Consider the following 14525-nt stretch of genomic DNA (forward strand, 5'->3'; position numbering starts at 1 on the left):
GGGAGGGGGGGTAGGAAACCGGAGGCAGCGATGCCTCTGAACGCCTGTCTCTGGAAACCACAGGAGGGAGGGGAGAGTGCTGTTGCGCATGAATCCTGCTTTTGGGTTTCCCACAGGCATCTGGTTGGCCCCTGTGTGAACAGGAAGCTGGACTAGATGGGCTATTGGCTCTTCTTATGCCACACCCTCCTCTAGCAAAGGACCTTGTGCTTCCCTCCCCACCACCTCAGGCACCTTCAGGAGCTGCAATAAGTAGAGACCAAATGTTAGGTGAGCTGAAGTGGCAGCCGATAAAATGACTTTGACATGGACTGACAGATGGGTGTGGCTCATGCTCTGGGATCCCATGGGGGAGGACATGTATCTGCAGTTCACATTGGCTGTTGTCCTAGGAGATTTTTATTTATCTTTCCCCTCACTGTTTGTAGCGTGACTGTTGTGCTTGAGCCCTCTGCTCTACAGATAACTTTCCTGGGGTGTGTGCCTGCTCTCTGCTTGTGGTAAGCTGTGGGTTGGATTCTGTGGGCAAAAGTGCTTGTGGGGAGTTGGATTTGCTTTATGTGCAAGGGGTTAGGATACTTGGCTTCTTCATCGCTTCTTACTTTATTTCATTTCTGTAGACACACCTACTACTTAAGGTTACCAGATTTTTTTTCCAATGAATCTGGGGACATTTTTCAACTTCCTACTAAAGAGATGGATTTTGTCAGGGGACTGATTTGCAAATCCAGGGACTGTCCCCGGGAAACAGGGACATCTGGTAACCTTATACTACATTGCACTACCAGCTTCCTAGGAATCATATTTTTGCAAGAGAAAATAGAGATCCGCAACAGATATTTCTGTCTATCATCTATCTATCTATCTATCTATCTATCTATCTATCTATCTATCTATCTCTATCATCTATAAACTACAGTTTCCAGGCATATTTGGGAGAAGCAATCACAGTTAACCTGGAATGATGTTGCATTGTAAATTAGCCATTTGGCTTTGCCTATAAACTATACCTTGAGATGACTGACAGGGTTTTCTTGTTTGGTAGACATCAAGATTGGCCTTATCACTAAGGCAAGCTGTGGATAACTATCCACAGATATCAAATTGGAATGGTGTTTTGCCAAATATTCTTCATTTGGGTCCAACTTCAACAGATCTTGTGGAGGAAATACTTCCACATTGGTGCCTGAAACGTCTGTGATGTTCAGACTAGTTCTCGTGGTGGACCAGTTTTCTCCAACGTGCTGCCCTCCAGATGTCTTGGACTGCAACTCCCATCAGCCTTTGCCAGCATGTCTAGTGTTCAGGGGTGATGGGAATTGCACTGCAAAACAAGAGAGTAGCCCAGATGGCCAAACAGGTTGATCCAGGCCCACTATTAAGAACTCATTCGAATATTGAGCCGAGAAGACAGTTGTTAGCTTTTTTTCATCCAGCAAACTCTCCCGCCTCAATAATTCTTGTCTGAATTTCCCCTTAGGAGTCAGGACTCTCAAAACCTCCATCTGGTTACAATTCCCACCTCCCTCATATTGCCATTTCTGAGTGGGTGTCCAGCTTGACATTTCCTGAATCTCAGCCAGAAGCTGATAAGGGGATATTCAACCCTCGGACTCGTGATCACCAATGCATCAGAGGACAGACAGGAGTCATTGGACGGACTATGGTGGAAACGAGGGAGAGCCCAGAGGTCTTGTTGGGAAAGTTGAAAAAGGATGAAAAGAAGCTGAAAGGAGGCCTGTCCAATAAGGCCTCAACATGCACTCATTCTCTGCCAGCTAAAGTGAAATCTCGTAGATATCTGCCTGGAACTGGTCTTATTTGTGACACTGATCATGGGGGAGAAGAAGGCTTGGTAGCATTTGAAAAAACAAAAACTTCACCGGAAGATGAAATTGTTCAACTTGGAGGAGAAGATGCTATATTTGTGAAAGTTTGGGGCAAGCCAGCAAGTAGTCTACAGACAACCGTCCAAGGGATTGGGGCTCATTCAAAAGAAAATGAAGCACCTGTTGTCACACTTGACTATAAGACATTTTCTTCACCAACAGAAGGAGGTGACGTGTTCATAGGGTTGGATAAGAGAAGCAACACTGCAGAATCAAAAAACGAAGAAGCCGATCAGAACACAGAAGATGTTCCATTAGTTCTGAAAGGCCCTGATTCTGCTATTGTACCAATGCAGAGAGGTCATCTGACAGAAGCTTCAGAAATGTATTTTCCCTTGCAGCATCCAGAATCCCCTGGGAATAAAGAAGTCATTGGGTTTGACGCAGCATCCCTGGCTCCTGTTGGTGCCAGCACAGGCAAGGACGAGATAGACACAGGTTTAGAAGACAAGCAAAAGGAAAGCACTTCTCTTGATGACATGACTGTAAGAAGCCAAGAGATTTGCAAAGACACTTACCAAAGGCTGGACAACCTGGAAGAGACCATCAGAGAACTCGAAATGACTATCAGTGAAATTAGCTGCCAGGCATCTACTGAGCTTATATTTGCTCAAAATCACATTGGGCCTCTGGGCTCAGAAAATGGCAAAAATGGAGAATGGAAGGTGGGCACGCATGTGCCCGAATGTAGCCATGCTGGTTCAGTCGTTGTGCAGCCTGACTGCCATGATTTAAAACAGTATGAAGCAAGCAACAGCACACCCAAGACTTCTCCAACCAGCGCTAAGCCTCCTCTGCTGCCCAAACCTCGGTTCCTGTTGAACGACGACCCACAGGTTCATTTGTTTTAAACATTCCTCTTGTTCTGCTGTACCTCTAAATTTCTCCCTGAAAGTCTTCTCTCCTGTCTGTCCTCTCAAGATTCGACCTGGTGTGAACCATCTTAGGTCTCTGCAAAATTTTAGATTTAAGTGGAATTTCAAGTCCAGTCTCTCTAGGAATCCAAATGAGATGCCTGCCACTTGTTTGAGCTACTCTTTCTTTCTGGCTATGGTAATGGCATGTCTTAGTCTGATTATTCACTGTTACTTTCTTCATTCTGTTCATGCTAGTTTACTCTTCTTCCTCACCACTGGCACCGAATCTGTCTCTGAAATGTAGGGAAGGCTGTCTCTTAACAGGAACGAAAGTGCAGCACCCTCTTTGCATTTGTCTTTGAGCCACGTGAACCACAAATGCAAACTAGCCGCGCAAAGCCTGGTTGTTGAATTGTCATTGCTGCCTCCCAGCCAAGAAACCTGGGGGGGGGGGAAGTGACTTTTTTTTGTAAAGGGGTTTCCCGCAGTGGTTCAACAATCAACCTCTCTTCCCATGGAACTCAGGAAATCATAGCTCTGTGAGGGGAATAAGGGTCTCCTAACAACTCTGAGCACTATTTTTTATTCATTCATTCATTCATTCATTCATTACACTTATATACCACCTTTATCTTCCAAGGATCTCAAGGTGGTGTACATAGTTCTCCTCCTTCCCATTTCATCTTCAGAACAAGCCTGTGAGGTTGGTTAGACTAAGAAGTGGTGACTTGGCCAAGGTCACCCAGTGAGCTTCATGGCTGAGTTGGGATTCGAACCGTGTGCTCCCAGGTCCAACACTCTAACCATTATGCCACACTGGCTCTCTCTCTCCTTTCACAAACTGCAGTACCCAGCATGCTTTTGGGGGGAGTGGTCGCTCTTGAAAGTGGCATGATACTGCTTTAAAGGTACAGTACAAATGGGGCCTCTGGTTAGATTCTTTTTGGTGACTTACGTTTAACCATGAGGCCCTGGAGCAATTCACACCCTTGTTAAGTTTCTTTCCTACTGCCATAATGGGCAAATGAGAACCGAGGTTGTTAATTTGGCGAGCGCCTCCCAAAACTCTTAGCAGCAGTTTCAAAAGCAGAACTCGCAGGAGATGCTTGGCAGCCAGAGTTTAACCTCAGTCTCTGCTAGCCTCAATTTTTCCCAGGAGAAGGATGTTGCCCAGGCAATGAGTAAAAGATGCCCATATCAAACTTAAAAAGAAGCAAAATCTGCATAAGATGACATTTTGGCAGTTCTGGTATGATCAGCAAGGCTTCCTTAGAAGATCAACCAGGGATATAATGGGATGACAATCTGCTAGATATCCCAGTCCCAAATTATTTAGGATTTTATACAGCAGCAATAATGTATTCAAAACGGCTAGGCAGCTGATAGGCCTTGTGACTGTCCTCTCTTCAGCTATTAGTTGACATGCTGTGACATCATGGACTGCTCATGAACATCCGAACTGTTTAGAGCGGGAAAGTTTGGTCATAAGATGTTTGCAGTCCCATTCCCCTTGTGATGAAAAAAAGGGGGGGTTGAGCTGTGTGAAGGGCCATGATGCACAGAGTGGCAGAGGAGAGAGGCTGTGTACTTTAATAAGCAAGAAACCATGATTAGCAGAGCAAAGTCTGGCAACACTGGAGGTGCAGGCAAAGTGGGATCCAGGGGGGAAAAATCTGGAAAAGGCGCAAGTCTTGAGAAGGAGTTTGTAGGACACTAGGGGTATGACTAGATGATCAGAGGAAGAAGATATTCATCCAGGCATGGGGACTAGAGTAGCAGAAGGCCAATAAATGATAATTGAAAAAAGAGAGGAAATATTTGATTGTACAAAAAGTCTGCTCAGGATCTTCGGGATTGAGCTGGCTAAATAATCATAATAGTCTATTGTTGTGCCAGGTAATGTACATTCTTAAAAAGAAAATACTCGGCCAATTATTCACCATTTGTTAACACAAGTTACAGAAGGAATAGGGGGAGGGAAAAGACATTCATCGAGAAAAATATAGATACTTTGACAAGTGCCATGTAATGTAGATGGGCCCTTTAACCAATTGACAGATGTAAAGACAATTACCAAAATTCAGGAGGGAAAGGTCTCATGAAAGCCTAGCAACACGATGTATGTTATTAAAGAGGTGAAGAATTCCAGCAGTAAGAGGAAGAAAAAGGAAAAGGTGACCTAAATGCCAGAGACAGAGATAAGTGGCTTGAGTGGTGAAACAAGGAAAAAGAAGAGAGAACAAGGAATTAAAGACAGTTCGGAAGAAGAAAAGCAGAGGGGAACAATATGAGAAGAAGCATATGAATGCAAGAGGGAAGAAGCAGACAAATATTGGTAAAGAGATGATGGCAGCAAGGACCTGATGAGATGATGTTCACAGCAAGAGGGAGTGAAGAACAGACGCAAAGAGGACAAGTATAAGACATCGGAATATATCTCTCAATATAACAAAAAAGAAGTAGGCTTGCATAGAACATCCTCTGCTTTCAGCAGAATGTATTTGTTTGAAATCTAATTAGGGGTTGGATTAAGAATCATGGAGATCACCATCAAAGCGGCAAGATTCTGTGCATCAGCATGTACTACTAGGAACCGGATGATTAAAGTGCCTTAGTAACCAAATAGCCTTCAACAATTCACTCTAGTGTTAATGTAATGGTTCTAGGGGTTGCTCGTGCGTAAGCCAGTGCAAACACCTGGCTGGGTTGCCTGAGTGAACCTTTTCCCTCCGGACAGCCACTCGCCCGTGGCTGTCTCAATCGCTGGCAGAATCCGTCAGTGGGCGTTTCTTAAACTTCTTCCAGCAAAGAAGCTCTTTGACACCTAGTCTCCTCCTACTCTCTCTCTGCACGAAAGCCTTCTGCGCAAGGAGGGTGTAGGCAGCGGAGGACCCCTACTCTCCCCGCTGGTCCCCGGCAAGGAGTCATGGGACCGCCTCGCCGCTTCCCCCATCTGCCCACCTTCTCCACTGGTGCTACGCTGATTCTCTTCCCCAGAAGATGGGCTGCCTCTCCCAATCCCGGGACGCTCTCTGGAATCCCTCTGGATCTTGCTGTCTCCCTCCGGCACTGATGGCAGTTCCCTGACAGTTAAGTACGAATGTGCATCAATGCACTCACATATCCTAGCCCTTTGCCATGTTGTTAATTCCAGTCTTTCACTGGCCTGGAAACTGTAATTTTGCGTTTCTTTGATTGTAATTTAGTGGCAGGTCCATGATTGTAATAATGAAGATCGATTGGTACTTGTGAACAATTAAAATTCAAGATAACCAAGAGCCTTGGGACTAATAATCACAAATCAAGAGCACAAGCCAGCTGAAGTTAACCGCTTCTAATCCAGTTAATGCAACGGGAGAGACAGCCTGCATGATGCTTAGGTCTCTCCTTCCAGTATTAGTGACTTTAAAAAGCTTAAATTTGACTATATCGTGCCCAGAATACTTTCAAATCATTGCCTTTAGAACAGGGATGGTCAGCCCGCACCCCCCAGATATTTCTGAATTGCTGAATAGTATACCTGAAGGAGCGTCTCCACCTCCATCGTTCTATCCGGACACTGTGGTCCAGCGCCAAGGGCCTTCTGGCGGTTCCCTCGCTGCAAGAAGCCAAGTTACAGGGAACCAGGCAGAGGGCCTTCTCGGTAGTTGCACCCGCCCTGTGAAACACCCTCCCACCAGATGTCAAAGAGAAAAATAACTACCAAACTTTTAGAAGACATCTAAAGGCAGCCCTGTTTAGGGAAGCTTTTAATGTTTAATAGGTTATTATATTTTAGTGTTTTGTTGGAAGCCGCCCAGAGTGGCTGGGGAGGCCCAGCCAGATGGGCGGGGTATAAATAATAAATTATTATTATTATTATTATTATTATTATTATTATTATTATTATTATAGCTCCAATCAGCCTGGCCAACAGACAGGAATGATGGGAGTTGTAATTCAGCAACATCTGGAGGATTACAAGGTAGCTTCGGAAGCTGTTGGCCAAATCCAGAAAATGTAAAATTTGCATGTGTTAACAGGGCTTTGCGCTACTGGATGTACAAAAGTTTGCTGCCAGGTGCAAACAGTCTTGAAGGTGGGACCACGTATAACTGTCCTGATGCCATAATGAGCACGAATCATCATGAATGTACAATAAAAAGGACATATAGAAGGGCTCCTACAGCCAGACTTTATTGCGCATTACTTCTGCTTTGTTTGTCGGGTGGTTATACCAGTGTTTCCCAACCTTTTTTGGGCAAAGGCACACTTGTTTCATGAAAAAAATCTCGAGGCACACCACCATTACAGCCCCGTGACGTCAGCGCGCAGCGTCACGCCGGGAGGAACATGAATTGCTAGCAAATTACATAATCACCTCCTTGAGGGCTGGCTCATCTTCTCCGAAGGCAGAACCCCATTAATTAACAGCACAGACTCACACCATAGCCAAGACGAGGGGGGGAAACATCAGTCATGCACAGTCATGCACATGTGGGGGCTAAATGAGGACGAAGACCGGGCAGAGAGCAGGGTTCAAATCACCCCACCTGGCCAGGACAATCCCTGGGTGCTCCCTTGGGCCACTCGCCTGACCCACCTCGCAGGGCTGTTGTTGCGAGGATAACACGGGGAGAACCACGCGCGCCCCCGGGAGCTCCTTGGAGGAGAAAGCGGGCGATGAATGCAATGCACGAAATATATGAGAGTCGACCAGGTTTTGCAGGTGAGGGGCCCCCGCCAGCCTCCGCTTCCAACACCCGGCGCAACGACGCCGAAGTTTCCCCCCGGGCTCGGCTCGGGGAGCAGCGCTGCTCCCCCCCAGCTCCCCTTCGCCCTCCCGGCTCTCTCTGCCGCCCACTGGGGACCCCCCTCACCTGCCAAGTCCGGAGCGCCGGTGGAAGTTGCATGCATGCATGCAGGGCGCCGCGTTGCCATTGCATTGCACTGTACTCCATGCAACGCCTGCACGCATGCATTGCCTTGCACGCCCGCCAAGGGGTCTCCCCGCGGTCCGATGCGTCCCCTTCGGCGCGGATGCAGCATTGCAAAAATAAAAAAAACCCGACGCAGCCCTACCTGGGGGGCAGCCTCCGCCTCCACCGCTCCGCCTCCGCGGGGATCCCCGGGCTCCATCCTGCCGCCCGATCTCCGCGGGGGCGCAGACAGGCTGCGCGGGGTCTGCGCAGAAGAGCCCCTGCCCACCCGGCCGCCGCCGCTGCGCTCATTCCATGGCCGGGAGAAGAGCGCTTCAAACAAAACGCCCGGCCCGCCAGGCCACACTGGGAAACGTAGTTCGTGCACCCTGCACGGGCGCGGAGCCCAAGGGCGAGGGGAATACGGATCCCGGCAGCCCCCGCGCCGGGGACGGAGGGGGAGAGGCCGGGTGCAGGGATGGAGGGACGGGTGGGCGAGCGAGTGAGTGAGTGGCAGCCGCCAAGCCTTGGCCGAGAGCCAGGAAGGGCCTCCCCGGAGGAGGAGGAGGAGGGAGACGCAGAGCGGGAGGGAGGGAGGGAACCCCAGGGGTCATCTAGTGACGGCGCCCCAATCAAAAATTTGACTTTAAAAAAAAAATCTTTCAAATTTTTTAATTTTTCCCGCGGCACACCAGGCAACATCTCACGGCACACTAGTGTGCCGCGGAACAGCGGTTGGGAAACACTGGGTTATACAACAACCAGCGTTCATCCTGCATTCATCCCGATTCACTTAGTGGGATGCTTACACATTTTCCTGTTAACCATTCATTCATCCCACACTTCTCAATGCGTTTCTCCATCACTTTCTAACCTGCAAAAAAGTCTGCTTTCTTTTTCTTTTTTTAAGTGGATTAGTTGTGCTAGGGCAACAGAGTGCTTTAATCCACTTTAAATCTGCAAGCCTAAAGCTCAGGTATGTGATTGAATAGCTTCTGCAAAATCCTAAAATAGTTGGGGGGTGCCCTTTGTATTGTATTACCCATTATGCAGGGCTGGCCCTGTCTTCCCAGGACATGTGGTGGTACTGATGAAGCCAGGAACCCATGTCTCATTCGGGATGTCAGTGCATCCCAGCAAAACAGGAGCGGAAATGGTCAATGTTCGCTTGTTCACCCCCTGTCCAGAATGAAAATCAATTTGGCAAATACGATCAGTATTTGCTGTTGTTGTTGCTTTCAGTCTTCAAATGTAATTAATCATATCCCTGTCCTGCCTGCTTTACATTGTGTTTATTTTGCATTGAAATGCATTGGGTAGAATAACGGTGCAACGTAATTTATGCAATTAAAGTATGTAAGCTACATAATATCACCGCAGCCGACAGTGAGGTGAATAGCATAGTTTGCTATGGAAGATGAAAGGCAGTGGAACAGAAACACTGCTGCTTGCGACTTTTGCTGGGTGGAATTAAAAACAATCCCCTCTTGCATCTCTGTGTCTGAATGGTGCAGCAAGACTTTTCAAAATGTTGTACATAACTGAAGAGGGCTCATCTGGGCTCTCCTTCAAGCAGCATATCTTGAGTTGGCATTGAGCTTCCAAGTTAGCTAATTTCAGGATTTGGGGGACGATGAGGTAAAGCCATTCCACTTCCTTCCATTATTTTTTTTCCGTAGCGGAAAAGACCCGTTTTGCGTGGAGCTAGTCCCTCCAGATCAGAGGGAGTCCGCCATTGCCGATGGCGCCACCCCGGAAGTTCCATTCCACTTCCTTCCAGACTTGAACGGCCGTATAATAATGTTCTGACACCTCTTATTGGAATCCTTTACTAAAGCTTTGTCTGATATTGGTATTGCTTTGGTATTGCTTTAAATTGTTCGTCATGGACTCTATTGCCCCTTAAATGGTTTTTGGTATATATTTACAACTAGTTGGTTCAGGCCTCTAATGTGGGGGTGAGGTGTGGTTAACTGATTTTATTATTAAGCACAGCTGGTCTGTGGGTTGCGACCAGGTTCCCTATATGGATTGCATGTGCTGGGTCAGGCCAAATGTGTGGAGAAATCAGTATGCTAAAAATAAAACCCTTTCCCATTCTTCCTTTACTTTTGGCTATTCAGCTCTCTGGTTTAGACCCTTCTCTAACCCTTCATCCAGTGCTTTCTGCTCCCTGAACCTCTAATGAATTTCCTGGCTAGCAAAGAAAAGGGGGGCAAGAAGATCAAATGGGTAATTAACCCCCAATTTCTATTGTGCTTTGATTGTGATCGTGTAAGACTGTTGTTCTGTAATTTTGTAGGTCTATAGCAGCAACAAATAATTCTTTTTCTGTCAGGGGAAAGGAGCTCCGTAGCTATGATATATATATTGGGACATGGGTGGCGCTGTGGTCTAAACCACTGGGCCTCTTGAGCTTGCTGATCTGAAGGTGGGCAGTTCGAATCCCCGCGACGGGGTGAGCTCCCATTGCTCTGTCCCAGCTCCTGCCAACCTAGCAGTTTGAAAGCGTGCCAGTGCAAGTAGGTAAATAGGTACCGCTGCAGTGGGAAGGTAAATGGCATTTCCGTGCGCTCTTGCACTCATCACGGTCCTTTGTACGCCAGTAGCAGTTTAGTCATGCTTGCTACATGACCCCATAGTTGCCTTTGACTGGACTTAACCATTCAGGGGTCCTTTACCTTTACCTTATATTCGGTGCGAGGATATTTTGCTTGCCTTCAAAAGTTCTTGTGGTTTGTAGCAGAGCTTGGAGACATGTGTACAATATACATTGAGCAGGCTAGATAGCAAGAGAACCCTGGCAAGAGGTAAACAGCCCTTTCATCTCCTCCATAGAAGCAGCACTATGTGTCAAAATTCCCCTGAAGATAGGTTTTTCCTAAGTGGTTGAACGTTTGTGAACATTCCATGACACCATGGCAGGTCAGCCAATGGGAGTGAAGGGCGATGCGTTTGGCAGCAGTAGCAGAGCTGGTGGCAAGCCCTTAACCTGTTGCCAACTTAAGCCTTGCTCCTTAGCATCTCTCCAAAGTCATCCTTTCCTCTGTTCTCCCTCCAGAGCGGCGGTGGCGTCTCGATCCCTGCCATGAAGATGGTCAATCCTGCGTCACGGCTGAAGCAAACCCAGCAAGGCAGCCCCGACAAGAGCAAGCACATAAAGCAACGCATGGAGTACATGCGCATCCAGGGACAACAACAGGTAGTCTATCTGTAGGCAGCCACACCACTCTGTTACGGGAGCACTGGGGTGGGGGCAGGTTGAGTTAGGATCCCTTTGTTTTTGCCTTTGAGTGGAGGTGAGTGGTGGAGGTGAGTGGTGAGTTGGCTTTGGATTGTTGATCCGGGGTCAGGGGCAGGTATATTTGCATAAACTTGAACACAAATTCCTAATGCCCGTTGGAAGCGATTTTAGAAATTACGGCTGGGAATTTCTGTCAGAAGATGCACCTACTTGTGACATGGCAGTGAATGTAGAGAGAGATGGGGAGCTACTTTCCACAGGCATACGTCAGAAGCTGGAGCCAAACCCGGCAAAAATTGTATGTTGTGAGGTCCAGATAGGACTCCCATCTCCCTCAAACCTAAACCTAAGTCCTCTGTCGCTAAAGTTCCATGTTTTTGTTACTTCCTCAAGAATCTCCTGAATTCCAGATAGCACCAACTGGAACCCACCCCCTTGATTTGGTTAAGAATTCCCCTGCCCAGTTATGTCTTTGTCAGGCTAAGTACCTGCTTTGCTTTGTTTGGGGTGGGCAAGTAGTTTTTATTTCCTGTGCTGTGCTATCAATATGGCAGTGTTTTGAAAAGAAGAAGGAAAAGGCCTACTTGTGAAGGCGCAACCCAACAAATTGTCAGAGGCCCACTTCCCTGCCAGGAAAGGCAGTGGTATCGGTTGTGAGATGTGATTGAATCCATGTTCACACACACACACCCAGCATTTCACAACATGTCCATGTGTGTATGCCCCAACTCCTTTCCTGCCCATGGCACACACAGAGAAGTGTTGCATGTTTAGCAGAGAAAAGACAAGAGAGGGGAAAGAAGAAGAAAAGTATATCGGATCGCTTGACCATGTTTGAATGGAAACCCAAAGCATCCTGCTATGCAGACATAAAAGTTCTAATGTTTATGTGGGGCTCACGTGCCTTGTTGGCTTCAGCTGTGGGGAGGGAAAGGAGAGCTTCATGCGCTTGCAAAGCTGCCCACACCATTGAAGTGAATGGGGCTGTTTTCACGTCCAGTACCTCCACGTTCATGGTAGGAGTTCATAAGAGGCTCCAGATAGGAATACAGGATTCTTGAGAGGATAGGATACAAGACACATCTCTATATTATTAACGGAGTCCTCTTGAAAAGTGGAAGCGGCCCCCTCCAGCCACTCGCAAGCCAAAGCCAAATGCCATTAGGCTTTATTTACCCATCTTGACATCCTTATTAAAAAAAAATCCAGCTGGCACAGTTGGTTACAAGAAGGGTCAGGTTGGTCTCAACAGCTCTGTGGAAGATTTATTGGCTGGAAGTTGATTAAGGAGCGGAATGCTTGAGCAGTTGCAAAAGAAGCACAACAATTACTTTGAGAAATTAGGTTTTTCAGTGTGGCATTAAGATGCTATCTTGGCAAATAATAATAAATTCCTCCCAATAAACACCACGTGCTGTCAAATGTATGCTCATTTTTAAAACATAAGTATAGTTTATATAAATTACTGCTGGATTTTTAAAATAAGATATATATTGACAGAAGTATTGGGATTTTTTCAGAGTAACTGCTTGCCCAAACGGATGAATTGGACCAGAACTCACATATGCTTTTGCAATCGTTATGTGAACCAAATGAACAAAGAAGTTAAGGGGGGTGGAGACATAACAATAACCATTAATTTATTTAAAAATATTTATATACCACTTTTTACATAGTATTCTAAATCAGTGTAGAGCATAATTAAAACAATATCTCACACACCATTTGAATGGCAATGCCCATCAACTTTGGTGAGGGGCTGGCCCCCTCAAATATTTTATTGGGGGGGCAAAGGGACCTCAGCCCCTAGGAGTTGGCTCCCTGCCATGGTGTCATGGAACGTTCACAAACGTTCAACCACTTAGGAAAAACCTATCTTCAGGAGAAGTTGCCTGAGACTTTTAATCTCAGGGCTGTGGGTTCGAGCCCCACATTGGGCTAAAGATGAACATCATGGTTCCTTTGAACTCTAAAGTCTGTGATTCTAGGCTTAGATAATTTTTAGTATGGTCAAAAACCATCTCACATAACATAACGCAATAAAAACAGTGTTCATAAAGATAAAATATACAATTGAAGCAGATTGCAGCAATAGCTCATGGGTTAAAATTGAGATATACACGTACACCCGTATAGCTGAGATTTGGGCTACCATTAAAAATTGACTTCAGCACTTCCCTAGTAAGCTATTTTATTCTAGAGGATGATCTGTGCCTACAAATCTGGGCGCAGAATCTGGCTACCAGCCAGGTTGCCTTATGATCTTTGCCTAAGAGGAGAGAATTAAGTTTAGACTTGTCTGAAAGATCGGAAAGCCTCTTCAACAAAGGATCAGTGGTGATTCTAGGCTTACAATATACAGTGGTGCCTCGCAAGACGAAAATAATCCGTTCCGCGAGTCTCTTCGTCTAGCGGTTTTTTCGTCCTGCGAAGCAACCCTATTAGCGGATTAGCGCTATTAGCGGATTAGCGGCTATTAAAGGCTTAGCGGCTTAGAAAAAGGGGGGGGAAGCGGGAAAAAAATCTCAAGACTCGCAAGACATTTTTGTCTTGCAAAGCAAGCCCATAGGGAAATTCGTCTTGCGAACCAGCTCAAAAACCGAAAACCCTTTCGTCTTGCGGGTTTTCCGTCTTGCGAGGCATTCGTCTTGCGGGGCACCACTGTCCTCCATACACACTTGGGAAGCAAGAAACAATTTTTTTAAAAGTTTATAAAAGCTATAATCCTTTAAAACCATTAGAAATGTGAACACACTAGAGAGAAACTCAAAAGTAAAGCACAAGGGCAAGTTGGTTCCCAACCCCCATTTTTCTGCATGCACCACTTTTCAACCAGACTTCAAAATCTGGTTTTCAAAAGATTATTACAACAAGCATCATTTTTTTTAAAAAAAATGTTGGAATAACATTGAAAGACAGACTGTTTTATATCTAACTGCTTGTACTGTTTGTAGAGCATCAAACCGCTTGTTTGATATCTATGCCTTTGCAACTGTCATTATCAGAATTCCTTTGTATTAATGTTGTTGTTGTTGTTGTTGTTGTTGTTGTTGTTGTTATTCAAAGTCCTTCACACTGTTAAGCACCTTTATGTTCAAATCTATCAGAGGCACATTCCAGTGAAACAGCTCTCTGTCTTGCAACAACAACAGAGTCTTATGGTACCTTAAAGTCCTTGCAGGGCAGCCCTGTTGATGTCTACTCAGAAGCACGTCTCATTGGTATCAAAAAGACGCTCTTCCAGGTAACCAGGTACAGGACTGCAGCCTTGCCAATTGCTTGTGATGTGAGCTTTGGTTCACTAGATGCTTCTTGTTTTCCAAAGCTTATGCTGCAATAAATTGCTTACTCTAAAGTGCCATGAGGCTAGGTTGTTTTTATCAGACTCGGCACATGTTTAACTTGTGCTCTGCTGTGTCTCAACTGTAGGTAACTGGCCATTTACTATATCTGTAGTTTGCATAAGTAAATACAGGTGTGTGCATTGGGCAGTGGCAGTCCCTTGTTCCCCGTGGAAACCCTTTTCACCATTTCCTGTCCCCACCCCCTGCCCCCTGATATACCCCGTGTGCATTTGCATTGGTTGGGGTCTTAATGGTTAGGCCAGTACGGTTCAGCTGGGTTCACACACTTCTGT

At 46.2% G+C, this 14525-nt stretch overlaps 1 protein-coding gene across 10 annotated transcripts in view; it reads left to right on the forward strand.

The window, feature by feature from the left end:
• Positions 1–14525, forward strand: part of SRCIN1 (SRC kinase signaling inhibitor 1) — a 263638-nt gene that overhangs the window by 239888 nt on the left and 9225 nt on the right. For 8 of the 10 annotated variants that reach the window (XM_082197166.1, XM_082197162.1, XM_082197165.1 and 5 more), the window contains 2 exons: positions 1481–2725; positions 10706–10846. In XM_082197166.1, the coding sequence (XP_082053292.1) occupies positions 1481–2725; positions 10706–10846 (1386 nt within the window). The remainder of the gene's footprint in view (positions 1–1480; positions 2726–10705; positions 10847–14525) is intronic. The other 2 variants (XM_082197171.1, XM_082197163.1) reach the window with 1 other exon arrangement.

This window comes from Podarcis vaucheri, assembly GCF_965113315.1.
Source record: "Podarcis vaucheri genome assembly, chromosome: 13".
Classification (NCBI taxonomy): domain Eukaryota; kingdom Metazoa; phylum Chordata; class Lepidosauria; order Squamata; family Lacertidae; genus Podarcis; species Podarcis vaucheri.